Source organism: Artibeus jamaicensis, unplaced genomic scaffold, assembly GCF_021234435.1.
Source record: "Artibeus jamaicensis isolate MK-2021 breed Jamaican fruit bat unplaced genomic scaffold, CSHL_Jam_final contig_464, whole genome shotgun sequence".
In the NCBI taxonomy this organism is placed as follows: Eukaryota; Metazoa; Chordata; class Mammalia; order Chiroptera; family Phyllostomidae; genus Artibeus; species Artibeus jamaicensis.
The window spans coordinates 18,386,449-18,409,510 of NW_026521842.1; the positions used below are offsets into that span (position 1 = coordinate 18,386,449).

The following is a 23,062-nucleotide window of genomic DNA, read 5'->3' on the forward strand; positions in this document are numbered from 1 at the left end:
AGCGCTGCCCGGCCGCCCCCGGCGCCTGCCAGAGGCCCGTTACCTCGCGGGTGGCCAGGCGCCTCCAGGATGCTCGGTCGCGCTGCCGCCTCGGCCGCCACGTCTGCGCAGGCCCCGCCCCTATCACGTAATCTGCCGCCGGATCGCGACAGCGTGGGCCGCGTCGAGACTAGACGCTGGGCTCCCCCTGGGACCTGCGGGCGGTGGCTCCTCCCGGCCTCTGCGATCTGGCGGGCAGCGCTTGGGCACCCACGTGTGCTCTCCCGGCCTCTGAGTGCACTTGGCAGTCAGCACCCCGGCCGGCCACGCCGGGCCCCACGCGGGCCGTGACCTGGGCCCAGCCACCCTCACCAGCTGGTGTACCGCTCCCTGACACTGCGAGGAGTCACCCCAGGCTCCAAGGGATGCAGAACGGAGACTCTCACGCGGGGACCTCTAACCGACCCCCAAACCTTGTTCCTATGTGCCCCACACCCAGGGGCACCACATATAGCTTACCCAAAGAACCTTCTTATCCCCTACACGGCCAACCCTCCCCTCCAGATCCTTGGAAGTCAGAGACTCAGGATTTGCCCTCCACATTCACAACTTAGACCACCACACATCCATTGAGACCCCCCAAATACATGGACGCTGCTGGCGTTCCGTAGCCAACCGCAGGACTTTCTGGGGCTCAGGCTTGAGGCCACTTACCCATCCTCATTTTGCCTGAACCTCCTGACACCCCCATTAGGGGACTGTACCCTCCTGCCTCCTTCTGTCCTTCTGGTTGCTCCTTCTCCATCTCCCCTTTTCCTCTGGTGGTTCTGTGACTCTGTCTAAGGCCTCCTGACCGACCACACAGGTGGCTGAGCCCTCCCTCTCAGCTTGCTGTCCGCACTTTAAGCCAGGACTTTCTCCTGGGGGATGGAGTCATCCCCCCACCGCCCCCCCAGACATGTATCCACACCCTCACATCCTCTGGTTCCATACTGACCATATCCAAATCTCTGTTCCCCACCACCCAACCCAGTGACCCAGCCAAAGATGGGCAGCACCCTGGACCCTTCCTCCTCCAGCCCCCCCAAGCTCTGCGTCTCATATTTTTCTTGTCCCCGGTGCTAATAACCTCCCAATCCCTATCCTGCTCCCTCTAACTCAGTCCCACAGGGTACAGGATGCTCTGAAAATACAGATTGGAATGACTTTCATATCTCCTCTGCCTTCCACACCCCTCCCTATAGAGCTGAGGTGATCTTTAAACAGCCCTCACTGGTGTAGCCCTCACGCTCTCCAAGTCGAATACCTTCTTTATACGTATGTGTATTTGTTTAGAGTCATCAGAGCCTGACCCTTTGTCCCCTAGATCAGTTCCTCCTGCCTACCTGGCCAGGCAGAGAAAAGAAAGAGCTCTGGATCCTTGTGTCAGTCAATGGCGGCCAGTCCACCTGTCCTTGCAAAAACCACATTTGCAACTTTCCGGCTCCCAGTGTTACCAAAAGGGGAACCGGGTCTGGAGTGGGTCTGCCTCAGGGTTTTTAATTCATGCAGGAGAGTTTTCACAACACCAAGTGCAGGTGATTTTGAGAGTATGTTTATTAAACGTAGGGACAGTGAAGCAAGGAAGTGCTTTGCATAGAAGAAGCAACAGGAGGGAGCCTAGGTGGGGCTGCTTTAGCTCTCTGTATCATTCCAAGTTTAGTATATGTGCTGCTGAAGCAAGCACTGCTTTAGCTCTCTAGAAATATTATAAGAAAGGAATGAGCCAAGACGGGGCTGCTCTGAGCTCAGTGGGAAGTCAGAGAAAAGGGGGCCTTGGAAACAGCCTCAGGGGATTATCCCAGGACAAGCTGCCACTGCTCACTGTTCCCCTGGTTGCAAGTCTCTTGGGGACCTGTAGAGTTGAGGTGATACGGTCCTGAAAGGGGAGAAAGGTGTAGGTCTGTTCCTGGAAGGGAGAGTGTGCCCTGGGTCCCCGAGAGTTCTAAAGTCTGGGAGTTTAGAGGAGGATCTCAATAGAATATTCATCAGCTTTATGCTGATATGCCAAAATGAGATTTATTCCCTTAACTTCATCTGTCCTTGGGTATGGTTGGCACAAATGGCACTAACTGAATTTCTGCTATCTATCTCCCTGAGTAGGGTAATTTAAGCTATTTACCCTCTGGATGGGGGGAGGGGAGCATTAAGCATTTACTCCTAAGTGTCCTTAGTTAGAGAAAAATAGGATTTTCTGATTTACTGGATGGCTGTAAACTGCTTAGGCTTTTAACTGTCTCAGTTTCCCCGTTGCACTTGTCCTGGCTTACTAGCCTGCCTCACCAGGACTCTGGCTCACTGTCTCACACCAGTTACAGCAGCCCACCAGCTGAAAGCCCACCATGCACCAAGCACTGAGCCGGATGTCCTCCAACACCAGCAGTGTTCCTTAGGACCACCCTGCAGGGTACATCTGTTCGTCCCCATTCTGCGGATTAGCAAACTGAGACTCAGGGAGGTCAGAATGAAGTAGGATAGTAAGAAGCCAGGAAAATTCCTGGACAAGTGGAATGGGGAAACTGAGACCGCTGAACAAACTGGCCAAGCAATATACAGCCAGATACAGATCACCAGCGTGGAAAGCCCCAGGGGCCTAGTGACAGGCAAAACTGGTGCCAGACCTGGCCCCCAGGGTGGCCGTCCTTCTCTGGCATATCCCCTGGCTATGCAGCTTAGAACTCCCTGACCTTTCCTCCTTAGAGATAACCTCCAGGCCCAGAAAAACAGTAAAACCAGGCTGGAGGCTCTAGGGCCAACTGGAGGAGATGATAACCCTTGAAAGGACACACCTGGAAAAGCTGATGAGCAAGCTATTGAGATTCCTCCTTAAGACCTCACCTAAACCTCTAGTCTTTCTCTTTCTTTCTTTCTTTCTTTCTTTCTTTCTTTCTTTCTTTCTTTCGAAATCGGAGCTTTTTACTGTGTGATATGCACAGCACTATTAAGACACTTTTACATCACAACACTCTTTATTATGGAAGATATACAGTTCTGTGCTCAAACCAAGACATTTATACAAAGTGACACTTAGGAATTTGGCCCCTTGGGCTAGATAGCATGGCGACCGACAGACACACCATTAACAGGCATACTGACACTTCATCTGGTATTAGGGTCCTCGTTTCTCCCAGTTGTGCTTTTTCTGACAGATGGCTATAATGTTTTCCTTTAGTACCATCCTGTGAATGGCAGAGAGCCTGCACTTGCCAAGAAATAATCTCCTGAGACACAATGTCATGAAGTGGAATGGTGTAGTCTAACTCAGTGAAGTCATCACTTCTTTGCACGTGCCTGACAGTTTGAACTTTTATCATTTCATACCATGGGTTTTCAGTAAAACTCTGCCATATTATATAATCATGGCCAACCCAGGTTAAACGTTGAACTGGCTTCATTGCTGGAGATACCATTTCCAAAACTGTCTGGAATATTTTGTGCTTCTAGTGTTTCCTTCATGGACTTGAGTTTTTAATAAAATGTGTTATCTTCTTCATCTGGGCTCTTTCCAATTTCTCCTTCAAAAGTAAAGGTGACTTCTGGGGCAGTATCTGGAGGAAGAAGCACTTCAGCCGTGCAGTTTGCTGTCACTTGTTTTTGTATCATTTCTTCCACAGAAAATATAAGGCAGTACTGATGTCTTCTTGGAATATCCTCCATGCTGGCTTGTTTGACTGTCTGCACCAGAAACACACGGGGCAGGGGGCATCCCCTGATGGTAGTTGGCGCAGTTCTGTACCACCGAGGCCACCCTGGAGCCTGGGCAGTGGATGGGTGGGATCTCCATCCTTGGTGAGCGGCGGCAAGGAGAGCACAAGTCTGTTCCAGCTTAGCCGAGCACAGTGCTGCCACCCAGCCTGCAGCCAGGCCACCCTCAACTCCCAGCCTTTAAAATCCTCAAGCCGAAGGACCCAATGTGGCTCTCTCTCTCCCAGGAACACACCTGTACCTCTCTCTTCTCCCTCCTCTTCCCCCACAGGCATGCATCTTCTAAACTCTAAGGGAACACATGAGACTTGTAACCAGGGGAGCAATGGGCGGCAGCAGCTCACCTGAGGCTTCCCAAGGCCCCCCTTTCTCTGACTCTCCAATGAACTGGAGGCAGCCCCACCTTGGTTCATTTCCTTCCCATAACTTTTCTAGGGAGCCAGAGCAGCCTCACCTAGGCTCTCTCCTGTTGCTTCTTCTATCCTAAGGCCTTCCTTGTTTCACTGTCCCCAGCTTTAATAAGTGTATGCTTAACATCACCTACACTTGTGTTGTGAAATCTTCCTCACATGAAGTCAAGAACTCACACACTGCAGGCTGGCCCGAGGCAGACCTGCTCCAGTCCGATCCCTGTCCGGTAACAAGGAGACTCCACGGGCTATTTTGAGGAACGTGGCAGAGCTCGGAGTTGAACCCCAGTCCACTGTGACTGCTGAAGCTGCTCTGACCCCATGCCCTCTCTGCAGCTGTGAAACAAAGGGTGGCAGTTTGGCTGAAACATCACGGGTGTGGCATAGATGGCTGGGTGTCAGGGCAAAGCTGGGAGTCAGGCTGGGCAGAGCCTGAGAGTGATACTTTGCTCACTTTCATGTTGTCATCCTTCTACCAAGGTCAGTGAAGCAGCTGGACCTCTGTATCCTTAGGCATCCTCACCCTCTCTGGGCCAATGCTTCTTTCAGATTTGGCCAGTAACTAGGGCCGTGAGAGGGTTCAGCGCGCCCTCTAGTGGCTCCTAGCATGTATCAAAGTCTGAGGCCCAGGTTGGCCTTGCCCTATAGAGGCAGGAACTGAAGCTCCCACCATCCCAACTGGCCCCCTGGCTGGCTCTGGGCTCCACATCACAGAATCCACACCTGGACCCCACCCCTATGCATGTTTCTCAGTACCAGACTCTCCATTTCTCTGTCTTTGTCCATTTCCACGTGGCCCGAGTCTGTCAGTCCATATCTGCCCATCTTGGTCTCTGTCCATACCAGCCTCAGCCTGATCTCTCCCTCCCTCAGTCTCACTCCGTGCCCAAGAAAGGACAGACAGTGGGCAGATGAGCTGAAACAAAGTGGAAGGGTGGTGTCCTGAAAAGAATGCTAGGTTCAAAGGATGCTGAGACCTGCGAGCTGAGAGAGAAGCTGGGAAGGGGAGTCCAGCCAGGATGACCTGTAGAATTGTATCTGGTTCCCAGATCTGGGGTGGCATGTGAAGCCTGCTGACCATGACCAGACAGGAGCAGGAGCTGCATTCAAATGGGAATGTTTCAGTTCCTGGTTTTTAGTCCTAGGAGGGGAACTGGGTCCTGGGAAAAAGGGCAGCAGAATGACGCCCAAAGTGGTGCATAAGAGTCACGCTCCGGTGCTGAGAGAACCCATCAAGGCTCCAGGAAAGGTCTAGCCTCTGATTACCTGCCTCTCTAATCCCCCAACCTCTCCACTAGCTCCCTCCTCTCATGCTTAGAGGGTAGCCTAGGCCAGGGCACTTTACAGCACCCAGAATACTTTTATTGCCATAATCAAGATGCAGCCTGCTCAAAGCCCGATATGGGGCCCACCACTCAGGAACAAAGGGAGAGACAAATGCTGGGTATGTTCACAAGAGTGAAAATCCAGTGCCACAGAACCCTTGTGAGAGAGCAGCCACTCCAGCCTGACTGTGGCTTTGGGTCCCCACTCTGGAGGCTAGAACCAAGTCTTGGCCTCTGGCTGTGGCCCACTTGGAGAGCCCCGCCACCAAGGCGGATACAGACTCCCCAGCCCTGCTGTGACGGGAAGACCCACGCAGCATCTCTGAGGCAGACAGATCACCCACAGAGGGGCTCCAAGGCACCTGGCTTCACAAGGGCCCACTCAAGTTTCTGAGCTAGTCCCTGAAGACTAAACACCACTGAGCTGCCTGGTAGAGGTAGGTGCTGGGCAAGATGGGCAGGAACCCTTCCTCTCAGCCCTGTGCCAGCCCACTTGGGTGCTAGGGAAACCCTACAGTAGGGTGGCAATGTGGTGGTGGAATTAGCAAAAGGGCAGTTCAGTGAAGCTCTGAGTTGCCTTGGCCCACTCTTGAGTTTTCTTTCTTCATCAGCATCTAAAAGACCATGGCATTGAGTCCTGCTCTCAACCTCGAAGCACAGTCCCAGGGCAAAAGGAGCCAGCATCAATACAATGGGCAATAACCCAACCAAGGGGATCAGAGTTCCTGGGCCGCAGCCTGCAGAACTGGGTTGCCATCTGCTGCCCAATTCTGAGCTTGGCTCTTCTTGGAAATGAGGGAGGTAGGAGTGAATGCCCCAAGGCGTGGGAACCACGGGCTACACAACCACCCACCCCTGCCTGCAGGGGAAACCAGGCTGCTCCCGAGAGAGCTACAGTCAGGCTGTTGAGCAGCCGGGCCACAGGGAAGCCAGCAGCTCCAACCACCTGTGGCCAGTGTGTGGGAAAGATCAACCTAGGGAGCAGGAGCCCATCCCTGGGGTCTCTGGGGCAGGGACCCTCATAAGGCTCAGTCACATCCCTCACAGGATGTCTGAGGGGCCAGGGGCTGGTGGGCAAATGTGAAACAGAAGAAACACATGGCCCCTGAATTGGGGACTGGATCCAGATGCCAGCCAATCCACCTGTGCAGCCAGTCCTGAGGTCACGCTGATTCCATCAGCAGCAGCACTCTTTCCCTTGGAGTCTCTTGAGTGAGTCCAGGCTATTTCTTCCTTCTTCACTCCCAGAGAAAGTGTAAGAAAGCACTTCCTGATGGCAGATGTTTCACAACCAAGACCTATGGCCTAGGAAGGTCAGTCCCAAACCACTAAACCTGTGGGCCGCAGCAGCCCCGGAGGCCAAGAGAAGCAGCTGTGGCCAAGCCATCCCATAGCCCTGCCTGGCACAGGAGTCAGGGCCCAAGGAGCACGCGTTTCAGGTAGGCGAGGGTAGTGGCATTGGCCAGCATCTCAATGTGCTCGCTGCCTGGCAGCGCCTGCAGTGCCACCTGGTGCTCCTGGTGGTTGCGCCAGGTCTGGCACTGCAGGGCACTCTCCAAGTTCACAGTGCCGTCGCCATCACCAAAGGAGATTTTCGGGTCGCTGTCTGGGAAGCTCTCGTAGTAGAAGGAGTCTGGCGTGGGGACGCCCGTGCCGTAGAGGCAGTGCAGCTGCACGCCGGGTGGCAGCGTGGCTTCCACCAGCCCTTCCGTGTCCTGCCGCATGAGCCACCCGTCTTGGAAGCCAATGTCCTGGAAGAACTGCTGATAGTCACGCAGCGTGTAGTTGGCCGTGGGTGTGCGTACAAAGACCTTCTCGGGTGACCAGGTGTAGCTGTAGGGCAGCAGCCAGCTGGTGGAGACGGCAGACCGCTGCTGCTCCCGGATCTTCAGGGGACTAATGACCGGGATCCGGTTGTTGTCCCCTGCAGGGAGAGGGCTCCAGTCAGTCTGTGCTCGGGAATGCAGGCTGGCCGGGAGCTTCTCCACACCCAGGGCCCCTGCCGGACCCCAGCCAGTGGCCCGGGCCGCGCATCAACATCTCTACACTGTGATCATGAGAACTCCCACGGCTGCACGAGCTCTTACTGTTTCCCTCTACTTCTGCTCTAGCTCCCACCCAAGTCTTGTCTCTTTCCTTCTGCATCTCGTCACCAGGGACTTAGGCAACACACACCCACAAGGCGTGTGGGCGCTGTGGGCACTGACCTTATCAAAAGTGAATCAGCAGGTTGCCGGCCCAGAGGCACAATTCTCTTTCTTTTTTTTATTATATTAAGCTATGCAAACGTTTTTCTTTGCCTAGGCTTAGACCTGCAGCCAGCCAGTCGTGGTCTCATATCAGCCACCTGCCTGTCACTGACCTGGGCAGCCAGGCGCTCAGACACAAGGGAAGTCAGTAGGCTAGAGCACAAGTCCTTCTCACCCACAAGTGCCAACAGTACAATATAAACATGCCCACAGGCCAGGGAAACTTCCAAAGGGTGAGCTGAAACTTGGGAACGGGAGCCTCAGGCCCTGCCCAGGACCCATGGCTGCCCATCATTCTATCTCCCTGGGGGACTGCCTGCGGGACCACAGCTCTGCCTGCTGGGACCTGGCTCCCAGACTCCTGAGGAAACGGAAGCCTCTACCTAGGGGACCATGACTGCTCTCCCTGCCACGCCGACGCTGCTCCCAGACTGCTGGGGCCAGAAGGTTTTCTAGCATCTAAGGCAAAGCTCTGACTCCTGGGGAGCTGCCCAGCCAACCCAGGGTTACTGCTGAGAGAGGCACTGGGTCTGACCTGATCACAGCGACCAGCTGATCAACAAGCAGGTCAGGCAGTACCGGCGTCTTGAAAAGGAAAGCTCATTGGATGCTTGGCACCACCCCGGCTCACTGCTGCTCAAGTGAGGGGCCGTGGGGCTCACACCCAGTCCTAGCACAGGCAGCAAAGCCCTGTGGAAGCAGTTGGCAGCTTCTGACAGCCATGAAAAGGCAGGTGGATTGGGGCGGAATAGAATGGGGGGAAAAGGTGACTTTCCCAACTCTCTAGCAAGCAGGCCCAAACAGATCTGTACCTGCTTCCTCCCTGTGCTGCCACAGAAGCTCCTGGCTGCTACACAGGCAGCTGTAAGTCATAAGCAGGAAACTGTAGTGCAGCCTTCCTTCTCTGGGAAAAAGATGGGGACTGAAAGGTGAGGATGGGGACGGGAGAGAGGGAGAAGGCTCCCCCAAAGAACTCTGGGTCATGCCAAGTAGAGCCGGCCAGCCCTGAGCGCAGTATGTACACATGTGCACACGCGAGTACCTGTAGGACCAAGAGCTGTGCCACTCCATGAATTGTACTTGTTTAAGAAACTTACGCAGATAACAAGGGTCACTAAGTAGAGAGGTGACATTTCTTAGAAAAGAATACCATTCTGGAGAAAGAAGGGTCCCCCAGGAGAACACTGTAGAGGGAAAGAGAGGGTGCCACCCCCAGTATTAGCCCCCCCACGCTGAGCCAGACCAGGTCTCTTACCTGAGGCCAGGACGCGCAGGGTCTTGGCCACGCCCCCCCAGGGCGCACCCAGTGCCACAAAGGCACGGATATACTTGTCCTTCCAGGCCTGTGGCTGCTGCTGCAGAAAGTAGAGTGTGTACATGTTGCCCATACTGTGGGCGACCAGCACCACGGGGCCCCCATACAGCTGGTGCATCTCCTCGATCATCTCCCGGAGGGCCAGGAAGTAGGGCCCGTTTTCATCTGCAGGCCAGAGCCAGGCAGGAGTCAGGCAGGAAGGGTCCCGGGGCCTGAACCACTGACCGATTCTCAGGCCAGCCCCAGGACTAGGTGGGTGGGGAGAACGCTAAACCCCAAGTGGGAGTGGCCTGGTTTCCCCTCAGCGTCAGTGAAGGCAGGAAACTAAGGGGCTTCTTTCCTCTTCCTCAGATTCATCTCTCCCCAGGGCTCACAGGCCCAGAAATCTTGGGGTGAAGGATGGGGAGGGGCAGGACAGATTGGCCAGGGGTGATAGGTCACATCCAGTGTCACTACTGGGCTAGATGCCACTGGCCCAGGGGTGGGGGACAGCCCAGGGCCTGCGGTGGCTGTGGCCTTCTCATCCCCACCTCCCAAGACCTCAGGGAGGAAACGAGAGCGACCACTTACTTGGGGCTCGCCGCCAGTCATAAGGGGCTCCTCGGACATCCTCACCCCGTGTGTAGCCCCAGCCCACTAGGCTCTCTACCATGGTGTGGAAATAGGAACCTGTAGACACAAGTCATAGGATCAGAGAGGGTACAGCCAGTGCCGGCCACATGTACCACACCTGCCGAGGAGGCTGTGAGGTCTGCAGCGAGGTTTGTGCAGGAGCACTCTGGCTCACACTGATCAGAGACAGTCCACAAGCTACCTCTTCAAACCGAGTGGCCCCTCCCACTCCCGTCCAGCAGAACCGCCAGCCCCATTCCTTGGAGAGCACGACAAGGGTTACCTACCCACGCTGCTTTTGCTGGGGTCCAGAAACTCCAGGGAGAAGGTATTCCCGAAGCCGGGGACATGCACATCCACACCATCGGGAAACTGGGTGACCCGGGACGTCCTGTTGTAGATCAGCCTGTAGGGAAGGGATGTTGAGCTGGTGACTGAGACTTTGCACTGCATTTGGGTGTGTCCCAGTCCTGCTCCGTGCCCTGAGCCACACTCCCTGCCCACCCTCAGGGGTAGTCAGTTGTATAAGGGAGACCAAAAAGTCATTGTGGGGGTTCGGAGCTAGTCATCTGAGATTGTGTCTGTGGATTATTTTGAGCTAAGGATAATTTTAGCTTCAGGCTCAAGGGAAACTTCTGCCCCTCCCTTTAACTACCTAGAACTTGAATTAGGGGCCCTGCCCACCATTAGAGATGATCAGCAATAACTTATTTTTTTTAAGTTATATTTATTTTTCGAGAGGGGGAGAGAGGAAGAAAGAGAGGGAGAGAAACATCAATGCATGGTTGCCTCTCTTGCGACCCCCCACTGAGGACCTGGCCTGCAACCCAGGAATGTGCCCCAACAGAGAATCCAACCAACAACTCCTTGGTTCACAGGCCAGCACTCAATCCACTGAGCCACACCAGCCAGGGCCGATCAGCAATAATTTCTTTCTGACCCACCATTCTGTGGGAAAGCCAACTTCCATTTACCAAACGCCTGTTCTTCTTATCATTCTGTAATGACCCACGGAAGCCCAGGCACCTCAACTCTAGCTCAGAATGTCTTACGTACCCACATTTGCTTTCTGTCTCTGCACCGCTCTTGCACGTGGGAGTCTCTGACTCTCTCATGCATGTGGGGTTCCCATACATAAGTTTGTATTAAGTTTGGTTATTTTATCTTGCTAATATGTCTCATGTCTATTTGATTATTAGGCCAGCCAAAAGAACCTTGAGAGTGGAGGAAAGTTTGTTTCTCTCCCACAAAACAAAGGCAATTTATGGACCCCCCCCCACCAAGGGTCATTCTAAAGACTGACCCAAGGACCCCTCTCCTCAGTGGGATCACCCACCCCAGAATGCAGGTCTTAGATCTATTCGGGAGAGGGATGTACCAGGCCTGGCTCTGCCACGAACATTACACTTGACCCCAGAAAACAGCCTAACTTTGCAGCCTCCCATGGTTCCATCACTACGGACCCAGCTCCTGCCACCCACCAAATGCACCACAGGGCAAAGGAGATGGTGACAGCAACACACAACCGAACCAGGCAGAGACACCTCCCCACCTCAGTGGCTGCTGTGTGGGGGCACAGACAAGGCCTGGAGAAATGACGGGAAAGGGGCGGTGGGAGACAGGAGGAGCCTTATGCCAACCAGGAGCCCTACTCTGGCCTCCCCGATACCAAGGACGCAAATGTGCCTGAGGAAACGCGGGCTTGACAAGCAGTCCCTGGTGGTCCTGCATTCCACCTGGCCTTAAAGATCAGCCACAGAAAGCTGCCAGGATTCCTAACATTGACCCAAATAATAGGTACTGGTAGCCTACTCTCTCAAGGGCAAGCTGTAGACTATCCCGATGGCCACTTAGCAAAGTGCAGAAAACTGTTCGGGAGAGCCAAGGCAGCTCTGTGCTGGACGAAAGTCTGAACAGGTCAGGGGAGCGACGAAGGGAGACAAGCCCCTCTTGGCATCATCAGTCTGCAACTCTGACCAGTAGTAACTGAGGCTGTCTCTCTGGTACAAAAATAGAAACGCAGATCAACAGCCCAGAAGTGACTCTGGTGACAAACACACCAGAGGAAGAGAGTCAACCCAGCAGGAACCTCGAACAAAAGGGATGGGCAGAGGGCCTGGACACACAGCGAGTGCATCTCCCAGAAAAAACACATTAATTTGTTAGAGTCCACTCATCCCGTTCATTGAGCACCAGCTGTGTGTTCCAGGTTCCACTGCTACGAAAATAAAAGAAACACTGTCTCCGCCTTCAGGAAGCTCAGCCTGAGAGGGGGAACTTAGCTCGGGGTCCCAGGACTCTAGGTTTGAATCCTGGCCCTGCCCCTTATTAGCCGAGTGACCCCGGCAATTTTGTAACTGATCGTAGGTATCCTATTCTATAACACAGGTTTGTAAACAGCACATCTTTCTCGGAGGGTTGCTATAAGACTAAGTGAAAGAAAGTACGTAAAATGTCCAGTGTCTGTTCAATAAGCAGTAATTCCTATTATTGGGAAACATCCTTAGAAATAAGGTTTGACGAGTGTTAGAGGGACCTGGCTCTGGATTTAAAAGGTGAATGGAGGGAATTTATCAGGCAAAAGGTGTAAGATAGATTCCAGGCTGAAAGAACAGCATCTGCCTGGAGACATGGCATTCCATGGAGAACAAGCAGCTGGAGGGGCAGGTGTGGCCCAGCCGGAAGCAAGGGCTGGGGCGTGGGCCTGGTTAAGGCTATAGACAGGGGCTGGAATTTAGGAACCGAAGGGAGGGTGCTGAGCACAAGGTGTGGATTGCGGAGGGTAGGGACAGAGCAGGAGGAGACGGAAGAAAGTTCTGGTTGGGAGAACGCAAAGGTGGAGCCAACCAGACTGAGAAAATGGACAGGGAGAAAGGCCTGTCCATTGAGGTCTCTTGAGGTGGGAATGTGATGGAAATGGACTCTGGAGGTCTCTTTAGGTTGAGTTTTAGGTGAGCAGCACCCGGTGTGGGCCCCAGCTCCCCACCTGATGTTGTCGATCCAGCAGTCGATGATGACAGGCAGCAGCAGTTCCAGGTTGAGCCAGAGTGTGAAGTAGCTGTCCGTTTTCTTGGAGCAGAGGTAGTGCACGACCTTCGGCTTGTCCAGCTTGGCCTCCAGCTGGTTGCCCAGATCACCAGGCACTGTATCAGGGCACAGAGCATGCATGAGGTCCTGAGCCTGACAGGCTGGAGACCCTCAAGGCCTAAACCCACAGGTCTTTCACCATCTCTGCACATCCCGGGCTACAGTCGGCAGGGCCTGGTTCACTCTGACTGGGGTGGCAAATGGGACAGAGCACTGTGCTGCTAACCAGCCAAAAGTGAATCCAGAGAAAACACTCCAAGACAGGCTTGTGGAGGAAGGCAATGAACAGAAACAGCACTGAAAGAAGCTCATACTGGCACCTGCTGACCCACCGAGGTCTCCAGGCTGTGCTAAAGGCCAGAGCCCGGTAAGGTTCCAAAGGGCAGATCTTGTGGAGGGCCCTAGCATCCGGGCATACCAGGGCCAAGAGTTGGAGATGGCTACCCTGAAACAACGCACCATTCTGGCCACAGCCCAGTGAGGAGTGAGGAAGACCAGGCCTCAAGGATAACTTATCTCTATCTGAACCAACCTATTGAATCTTCAAAGCCCTGGGGGGCCCTGTGACACTCAATCCTATCCCCATTGCTTTCCTGCCCAACATTCAAAGCTTTTCCAAGTGACCTTTCCCAGGCCTCACTGCTCCCACACACCATGCTCTCAACACCTGCCACGTGCATCCCCATTTAGGGTTCATGATCACTGACTGAACAACCAGTGCTGGCACTCCTGGGCACTCGCTGGGCTCAGACTCTGAACCCAGCCCTGCGGAGGCCATGCACTCTCTGTGTACCAGCGCAGTGTCCTTAGGGCAGCCACAGGACACAGCTGTCGCACTGGCCTTCACCCCCCTGCATGAGGTGGGTGCAGAAGTAGGGGACCCCCAGCGTTACAGCCTTTGGATGACATATCCATGAGCTGGACTCGGGAGTGCAGAGACCCTGGTCCCAGTCTCCACCAAAGGAAATGGCCAAAAGAGGAAGTCACCAGATCCCCTTTGCCTGGACGCCTTTCACCCTGCTCAGGCTGTGTGGGGCCCTCTAAAAATAGCAGTGGTCACTTCCTGAGCCCTTGTGCCTAGAACTAGGACAACAGCCATCCACGTGCCTTTCACCGCAAGTAACACTGGAGACGAACATCCTTATTATGCCTACTTTGCAGGCGAGGAGACTTGAGGCTGGGAGAGGCAACCTATGCTTACTACAGTCCCTTCCCCCTGTCCAGGGTCTTCTTCTGTGTCGCTTCTCTGGCCTCTGCTTCCATCAGGGATTTGAGTCCCACCCATAGAAGCTTGTCACACTCAGATTGCTGATCTGTGACCAAGAACAGCTTGTCCACTGTGAGCCGTGTGGTTTCCTAGGACTAAAGCCAAGAGCCTCACTCTCTGGACAGGTTAAGATTCCAGTAGCTCTGCAACCCTGGGTAGGGCCTGAGGCTCCTCTGCTCTGACCTAGGATAACCAAGAATGAATGACTTAATGAGTTAGCACCAATCCAGAAGAAAAGGCTGGATGCCTTTCACAGACCACAACTTCCCATTGCCACACCCCTTTACTGAGAACTCCTTAGGCCTACACAAGATTCCCTGTAGGCCCCTAGGATAAAAGTCCAAATGACCCAATCAGTCACAAGCCTGCACAATACACTTTCCCCTACTTCCCCATCTCCACTACTCTATTCCAGACACCCTGGCCACCCTCCCACCCTCCCTCTGATTTGTAGTTCCCTCTGCCTAGATCTCTCCTGGCCACAGCTCCAGCTGCCTACTCCAGGAAGCCTTCCCAGATTGCATCAGTGGATTTTCTGTGCTTGCCCAGCACAAACCTCATCTCTGAGGATCATCCTGCAAGCTTAGGGAAGGCAGGGCCCAGTCTACCCAATTCCTACAGTTAACCTGGGCCCAGCATCCTTCCGAAGCATTTACTGTCTCAGAGCTCCTGGGGGACCCTTTGGGACCAAAGTATTGGCCAACCTTACACTTCTGTGATCAGCATCATCCCCATTAAAATACTCCCAGTAGAAAGAGCACGGGGCCCTGGCTGGTGTGGCTCAACGGACTGAGTGCCAGCCTGAGAACCAAAAGGTTGCTGGTTTGATTCCCAGTCAGGGCACATGCCTGGGTTATGGGCCAGGTCCCCAGCTGGGGGCTTATGAGAGGCAACTGATCAATGTTTCTTTCCCTCTCTCCCTCCTTTCCCCTCTCTCTGAAAATAAATAAATAAAATCGGAAGGAAGGAAGGAAGGAAGGAAGGAAGGAAGGAAGGAAGGAAGGAAGGAAGGAAAGAAAGAAAGAAAGAAAGAAAGAAAGAAAGAAAGAAAGAAAGAAAGAGAAAAAGAGAGAGCATGGGGATCGTGCAGACTCAGTGCACTTCGGCATGCCTCGACCTTCAGGAGTCCCGGCTGGTCACCTACACAGTAGCTCTGGGTGGCAGTGACAGCCTGCCTTGATGCATCTGAGGTCCCCCAGACAGATGCCTCATCCCTGCCCACCAGCACAAGGAAACACTGTGACTCCCGTACAGTTGCCAGGGGTCAGGACCAAGAAATGGGGAAGCAGGAGAGGTCACCTAGTCCCAACATAGTTCAGTTCCAGAGGGTCTGGAAGGATGTGAGTATAGGCATGGTTCCTGACATCTGCTCGTACCCAGCGTGTCCCACCTCTTACCTCTGTGTTTTTTAAAGATATTTTATTTATTTATATTCAGAGAGAGGAGATGGGAAGGAGAAAGAGTGGGAGACAAACATCAATGTGTGGTTGCCTCTCAAGTGTACCCTACTGGGGACCTGGCTTGCCACCCAGGCATGTGTCCTGACTGGGAATTGAACCAGCAACCCTTTGCCTCACAGGCCGGTGCTCAATCCACTGAGCTACACCAGCCAGGGCTTACCTCTGTCTTTAGACATCGTCAGATTCCTCAGGGCCTCCTCCCTCAGACTCAATGCTACCCATTTGACAAGTCGCGGGGGAGCCCTGGTGGCAGAGTAAGATAGCAATCCTTTCCCCAACGAGTTTCCTTCCAGTAATGCCCTCTAAAACTTGTGAGGCTGAAGGGGTCCAGGGAAACAGCTTAATAGACAAGCCCAAGTCAACGTTAAGGACCCTGCGGGCCAACTCCGAGGCCGCCCTGCCCCCGAAACGGTCCTCAGGAGTGGGGTCAAAGGGCCTTGGTCTTTCCACCTAAAAAAATGGGGATAAGGTGAGGCAAGGTTTGGGACTTATGTGGACAGGCAGACCGATGTACCACGGGCACGGTAACCCTCCTACTTACCTCCATATTCTATAGGGGAAGGTAACAGACAGGGTGACCACTCCCACGACCAGTATGGCGGGAGATGCACGGACCCAGCCAGGTGACAACTCAGTCATACCTCCTCCACCGCATGCTTAGAGCATTTGCAAATCGAGAAGACAGTCTCCCTCTTCCCCGCACCCTGTCCTGCCTGACCCACGACTGGACGCGCGCCTCACCCAGGACCACCGGGGGAGAACGTCCGGTTGGAAGCGCCGGGTCTGAGAGCAGCAGGAGGAACAGGAGGCTGCCCGGTAGCAGGGCTGCGCGGTAAGGACAGAGATGGGGACCCATGGCGTGAGGTGGAGGGTCCAGATCCCTGTGCGGACTCAGAGCTCCAGGTTCGTGCCTAGGCCGGCCGCGGCGACGCGCTTAACCCCACCGCTCTCCGCCTCCACAGCGATCAGGCCAATAAATACCCACCTCCTGCAAACGACCGGCCAATGAGGACTCGCTTCCAGCCTGTCGCGCCCAGTCGGAGCTGGCAGCTCCGCCCCGGACCCTCCCAGACGGACTAGCTCCCTCGACAGCGCTGCGAGCCGAGCGCATCGATCGACCTGGGCTCAGCTTGGCTTCCAAACTCTCCGCACGACCCAGCTCGCAGCTGCTGGCTGCCTAGCCCAACCCTGCGTACTCGACGCGCACGCTGCGCAGCCCTCACCCCCAATTCCTGGCTCCTACCTGACCTAGAATGTGGAACGAGCCTAACTGAGCGGCGACTCATGGTCCAGTGCTCAGGACGGCTGGGCGACGCCGGTCAAAGCAAGGGGAAGAAGGAAAGTAAGCGTGAGGCACTTTGGGGGCCTTCGGGGGACCGGAGCTGACCAGGACCTTTGCGCAATCCCCTACATGGGTTCTTCGCATCCTGCCCAGAAAGCACTTGGGGGTGTTCAGGCAACCCCGCCCCAGGCAGGCAACCTTCTGCCGGAGTTAGGATGGGGCGGAGAGAGGCCAAGTCAGCATATTTTGATTCTGAGTGAGACGTTTGTCCCTTTTTAGGGGCGCGGAATATGAAGTCACCTTGACAAAGGGAGCAGTTCGCGGGTAGGGTTGAGAGTGGGCTTGGGCCTTGACCCTGCGCCATAAAGTATTAGCCCTCTGCCCCAGCAGAGCGGGAGGGGTGTTGGGACCTCCCAGCACACGCAAACCTGAGGATCCAGACTCCCAGCGCAAACTACCAGGGCAAACAGAATGGGTAGAAACTTAACAGCCGGTAATATACCAGCACCACATAACACTCTGGGAGAGCTGGACCATATGTTTGGAAATTGGAGGTTTTGATCCTCCACATACTCCCTCCCAAGGGTCAGTCACACCCTGGTCAGCTGGTCACAAGACCTCTGTGCTTCCCCTCTCCCCTCCTTCCTTCCTTTTGGTCGGTGACTGACCATTTCCAGTCTCTCCCAGTCATTCCCTCAATGAACCTAATCACCATTTTGGTCTGCCCCTCCTGTGTTCTTATAGTTCATCTTTTTTTTTAGGTAAGTCCCTTTAACATTTTATATAATAAAGGCTTGGTGATGATGAACTTCTTGAATTTGATCTTATCTGAGAAGCACTTTATCTGCCCTTCCATTCTTAATGAAAGCTTTGCTAGATAGAGCAATCTTGGTTGTAGGTCTTCGGATTTCATGACTTGGAATACTTCTTTCCAGCCCCTTCTTGCCTGTAAGGTCTCTTTTGAGAAATCCGCTGACAGTCTGATGGGGACTCCTTTGTAGGTGACTGTCCCCTTATCTCTTGCTGCTTCTAGGATTCCCTCCTTCATTTTCATCTTGGCTAATGTAATGATGATGTGCCTTGGTGTGTTCCTTCTTGGGTCCAACTTCTTTGGGACTCCCTGAGCTTCCTGGATTTCCTGGAAGTCTATTTCCTTTGCCAGATTGGGGAAGGTCTCCTTTATTATTTGTTCAAATAAGTTTTCCACTGGTGGCTGTTCCTCTTCCCCTTCTGGTACCCCTATAATTCGGATGTTGGACCGTTTAAAGATGTCCTGGAGGTTCCTAAGCCTCTCCTCTTTTTTTTTTTTTTTTTTGAATTCTTGTTTTTTCATCCTTTCCTGTTTGGTCATTTTTTTCTTCCTTCTGGTCCACTCCTTTGATTTGAGTCCCAGTTTCCCTCCCATCACTATTGGTTTCCTGTGTATTTCCATTCATTTCAATGAGTTTAGCCTTCATATATATGTTCCTCTAATTTGTGACTAAAATCAACCAGTTCTGTGAGCATCGTGATCACCAGTGTTTTGAATTGTGCATCTGAAAGTTTGGCTATTTCTTCATCGCTTAGATTTATCAGCTCTGGGGCTCTGAGTTGTTCTTGAGCCATGTTTTGATCTGTTCGTGCTTGTAACGTATGAGGAGCGGATCCTTCATTGTTTACCAGGGCGGGGCCACCCAGGTTGCTGGTTTGTGACGCTGTATGTGGGGGCGGGGTCAGAGAGGGACAGTGATGGTTCCCTCTGCTGCTTACTGCCGCTGGGGCCTGCGCAGTCTGTCCCACTGCTAGCTCCTTCACCAGTTTATCTGCATGCGAATGTGTGTCCGCGATCAGCCCTCAGTGGGTCCAACCACTACTCCACACCTGGGACCCGCCCACGGCTGCTGGTGCGCCTGGGTCGGGCGCCTGGGTCGGTCCGGTGGATCTTTCCTGCCCGACCCGCTCTGCTGCTGGCTCTGCCCCTCTTACCGGTTTGGCTGAAGGGTTTGTTGTTGTCAGACTTCCATGTAGTTCAATTTTCTGTGGTTTGGCTGTGTTTTTGTTGCTAAAACTTTGTTGTTTTTAAACTTAGTTGTACGAGAAGGTGCAGTGCTTCCACCTACGCCTCCATCTTGGCGGAAGTCCTCTAACATATGTTGAATGAATGAGTGATTCACCCCCTTCTCTACAACCTTCCCCCATTCCAGGATAGGGTCCTGATGCCTCTCAGACCTGGAGAAGGAGAAAAGTGACTGAGAGGTACACAGGGCTAGATGTGAGTTCTAGAAAAGACTAGGAAAGGGGGAGGGTGTTCCTGTGCAGGGGGACATTCTGGGCAAAGGCCAGGTGTAAGAATAAACCCAGAGACAGAAGAGCCAGGCCAGTTGTGTTGTCTTCCTCTGGTGAAAGTCCAGCCAACAACCTTCACCCTCCTGTGATACTGGGCCCTTTGCATTCCCTCACCCTTCCCCCAGCTGTAAGCTCCCCTATGTAAAGTGGTGGGAATCAGAGCTTGGGGCAACCCAATCAAGACCAGGGCTTCTGAGCTGGTGTGGTAGCCAGAAGTGAGCCTATTTGGAGGTCAACTTATTCTCCTGAAGCTTGCAGCTCAGCAGGCTCCTGTTCTGCTGCCACAGCCCCCCTGGAGTCATGAGAGGCCAAACACTGACCCAGTAATTACAGAATCCTGGGGAAAAGGGGCCCAGAACAGGCCATTAAACCTGACCTAGGCGTCAAGGAAGGCTGACTGGAGGAAGAATCAGAGATGGGTCTTGAAGAATAAGTAGGAGTTTGTCAAGAAAACAGGGTCTTCTGGCAGGGAACTTAGCATGCAGGACAAAGGCATGGTGGTTGTCAGGAAGCAGAAATCCAGCCAATGAAAGCCGGTCGGCTCCTATGTGAGGGCCACCCTGGGCAGCATCTGGCGCACGATTCGCAAGAACCGGGACAGCCAGGATCTGGGCATCGCCACCAGCTGCAGGGCCAGGCCATGTCACACAGAAGCCCCTGATGGTGAAAAGGAAGGGGTCCCCCTCACCCCCCACTAAGACCTCCTGAGCATACCCTTACCCCAAAGCAACTTTCAAAAAAAGTGGCCTGTATCCAGGGAGCCCGAAGCCTCCAATATTCCCAAGCCTTAAGGTAGCGACCTAGGAGGTGGTGTCAAGGGCTTTCCCCCTTCAGCTCTCTTCCCTGAACCCAACAGGAAAATCAAGCGACAGGATCAGTGCGCCCTCTAGTGGGGAAAAGGGGCAGAGACGGGAACTCGTGGGGAGGCCAGAACTCGTGCTCCTCTGGAGGCAGGGGAGATACCGAAGGGTGACCCAGCCCAGCCGGAGGACGATGAAAGTGGAGATGGGTCTAGCACAGCGAGTGGGGATCACTGCAGGGGACACCAGCAAGCACCTAACATCAAGCCCTCTCCCACAGCAGGAAGGAAGGAGGGTGAAGCGGGGTTTTACACCATTCCTAGGCTCCCCGGAGGTCCACAAGAACAGCAACACTTCCCGCCCCAGGCATGGCTCTCCATCCTGGTATCTGTCCATACCAATGGCTGGAGCACCCACTGCCTTCGTGGTAGGACTGTCCCTCGAGTCCTGCCACGAAGAAGTGAGGTGAAGATGAGATTCTGCAAGTATGAGGTCCCTCTGGTGGAATCAAATTCCTTTCTCACTAATACCTGGAGTATGATTTGGGAAAGGCATCTGGCAGGACCATTGGAGCCTCACTCACCCCTCTTGCATACCTTATCTCCATTCATTCATTCATTCACTCATTCATTCATAATTTGTGAATCCTAGTGGGTGTGAAGGGCATTTATCAGTGAAATACAGACATTTCAAACTATAGAAGGGATCTCTGCTATGGAAGGAGGTGCCTTGGAAGGGGAAAATCTGGAGGAAAAGCAGGAGTTAACTAGGGCAAGGGTGAGTTGCAAGGGAAGTAAAGACAGCAAAACTAGTGCAAAGGCCCTTTGGCCCCAGGGAAGGTCAGTGTCCCTGGAATACTTGAAGGCAGACAAGCAAGACAACCATTCATTTCTTATTATTTTTAATACTCACCTAAGGAGATGCTTTTGATTTTAGAGGGAGGGAGAAACAGCCATGTGAGAGAGAAAAATTGATCATATGCCCGGGGAACTTAGGCACATGCCTGGACCGGGAATCAAACCTACAACACCTCCACCACCCCCAACTACCCTCCAACCAACTGACCCACCCCACCAGGGCTCAACCATTGATTTATTAAGTCTTGAGCAACTATAATGCTCCCTAAGTATCTTGGGGGAATTGGTTCCATGCCCTCGTACCAAAATTCTGCCACTGCTCAAGTCCCTTACATAAAATGGTATAATATTTGCATATAACCTAGGCACTCCCTGACCTACACTTTAAGCCACATCTAGATTACTTATAATACCTAAAATGATGTAAATGATATGTAAACAACTGTTGTACTGTTCAGGGCTCAGCTTTCTGGAATGAAAACAAAAAATTGATTCTCGGTTGGTTGAATCCACCGATACAGAACCGAGATTTGGGAGGGCCAACTGTATGCCCCAGGCCCAGTGATAAGCACTGGAGACAGCCTGTCTTCAAGGATCTGGTGCTCTCGTGGGTGGGGGCTAGGGCAGGGAAACAATAAATGATTTACTACCTGGATTAGAAATTGGTTTAGTGCGGGGGAGGGGGGAAAGAAATGTGCGAGCCAAATGGAGAGAAGTGGGGGTTGTTCAGTGTTAATGGGGTGATTTGGGAGGCCCCACCTGAAGATGAGTAAGAGAGCTCAGCAAAGCAGGTCCCTAAGGTTAATTAATTAATTTTTTATTGTTGTTCAATTACAGTTGTCTTCTAAGTTTATGTAACAAATTGAATTTTTCAAGGAGATCTCAAGCCTAGTAAATTGTCATGCGGGTGGGGACGATGGGACAGAGAGATAAGGGCGTTTGGCGGGGCTGCCCCACGATGCCAGTCCCTTGCCTCGGGATCACTATCCAGTTGGTACAATACTTGGATACGCATGAAGGGCTCTCCAGTGGGAGTGCCCTGGCTCTTAGAACCGCCAGAGAGACCTCACTGGAGAAAGCAGTCGCCTCGAGCCGGAGGCTTCCGGGAGGCGCCGGCTGGAAATCCGTGCTGAAGAATAGGGAAAGGCCTAGCGGGGTCTTAAGAGGTTGAACTCAGGAGGGCACTGGGGTGGGTGAGATAGAAATCAAGCAGCGCCAGGACTGCCCGCGGGGGGCGCCAGGGTTCTGTCCTGTAGGAGCAGCCCAGATAAGAAAGAGCTCCACAAGGAACAGTGTAAGCCAGGAGTTTCAGGAGAGCCGGGATCCAGAGATGCTGCTGGGGTGAAGGGGATCCAGGAAAGACCCAACTCCGTTTGGCGCAAGCGCGCTCCAGGGGGGAGGGGGAGGAGCCTTACCTGGTTCCGCCCAACCCGGCGACCAAATATTTGACATTCCAAGCTTATCTGGAGGTGGGGCGAGGCCCGTACGTTTCCCCATCCCCGGCCTGATTGGCTTTGGCTCTTCCGTGGGTGGGGACAAGCGACAGTCCGGGGTGGGCGGTCCAGAGAGGGGCAGCAGCGCGTGGACACAAGCCTACACCCCAGGGGGAAGCGCTGGTCTCCCGAAGCCTTTGGAAGAACTACTTCCCACTCCCTCCAGGCCGCCGTGTCTCGGTGGGAGTCACTTCCGCCCCGGCGCCTCAGCCTTTATACATCCTTCAGATGGGGACAAGCTGAAGTGTGGGTTCAGTGGACAAGGCTCCCTCCAGTCCGGGCTCTTTCTCTGTCCGAAGATCCGGACGCAGCTCCCTGCTTTTACGAAATCGCGAGGTGAGGCTTCCGCCTCAGTTTTGGCTCGGGCTTGGCAACCCCCACGTCTTTGTTCCCGCCAGGATGGGGTCCCTTCTTCCCGCCGGATTCTTATTCAGTTTCTCAGTCACATAAATGGGACAATTTGGGCAATTCCGGGGCGGCCCAGAAATGCGCCATAAAGGAGCCTCACCAAGATCGACGGGGCGAAAGGGTGCTGGGAGCCGTCCACGTGGGACTGTCCGAATTAGGATGTTGGTCCCCCGACGGATTTTGCAGCTCGCAAGATCACATTACCAATGTGCCGCTAGTCCCCATCCGCCATCGCGCTCACATCTCTAGGCAACAGGCCCATCGTCAAAGGGGTAGGGCGACAAAAACAGGCTGGAGTTCCCATGTGGCATAGGGGTGAGGCTCCAGGCCCGGGCCATCCTGCTTAGCCGCTCTCTGGAGTTGGGGCGAGGGGTGGGGGTCCGCCTCTCCCTTCCGAAGCAGCAGTGCTAAGGTCTGTGCACCTCTCTGAACGCGCTTTGGCACTGCGG

At 53.8% G+C, this 23,062-nt stretch overlaps 2 protein-coding genes and 1 pseudogene across 4 annotated transcripts in view; all 3 read right to left on the reverse strand.

The window, feature by feature from the left end:
* Positions 1 to 199, reverse strand: part of SLC7A6 (solute carrier family 7 member 6) — a 32,921-nt gene extending 32,722 nt beyond the window's left edge. The window contains exon 1 of the mRNA XM_037162587.2: positions 44 to 199. The gene's annotated coding sequence lies outside the window, so the exon portion shown is untranslated. The remainder of the gene's footprint in view (positions 1 to 43) is intronic.
* A 2,830-nt stretch (positions 200 to 3,029) lies between these two features.
* On the reverse strand, positions 3,030 to 3,802 carry LOC119061863 (latexin-like; annotated as a pseudogene).
* A 3,054-nt stretch (positions 3,803 to 6,856) lies between these two features.
* Positions 6,857 to 22,317, reverse strand: PLA2G15 (phospholipase A2 group XV). Of its 3 annotated transcripts, none has more exons than XM_037162572.2 (6): positions 22,128 to 22,317; positions 12,621 to 12,777; positions 9,922 to 10,040; positions 9,593 to 9,691; positions 8,963 to 9,187; positions 6,857 to 7,382 (listed from the first exon to the last, which is right to left on the reverse strand). In XM_037162572.2, exons 1-6 carry the CDS (start codon positions 22,207 to 22,209, stop codon positions 6,871 to 6,873), a joined length of 1,194 nt encoding a protein of 397 aa, XP_037018467.2. In that variant the 5' UTR covers positions 22,210 to 22,317; the 3' UTR covers positions 6,857 to 6,870. The 3 variants fall into 3 exon arrangements, with proteins under 3 accessions (XP_037018467.2, XP_037018466.2, XP_037018468.2); XM_037162571.2 differs by lacking the exon at positions 22,128 to 22,317 and adding an exon at positions 16,190 to 16,397; XM_037162573.2 differs by lacking the exon at positions 22,128 to 22,317 and adding an exon at positions 16,190 to 16,397 and having other exon boundaries at positions 7,259 to 7,382; positions 8,963 to 9,062.
* Positions 22,318 to 23,062: the final 745 nt, after the last annotated feature.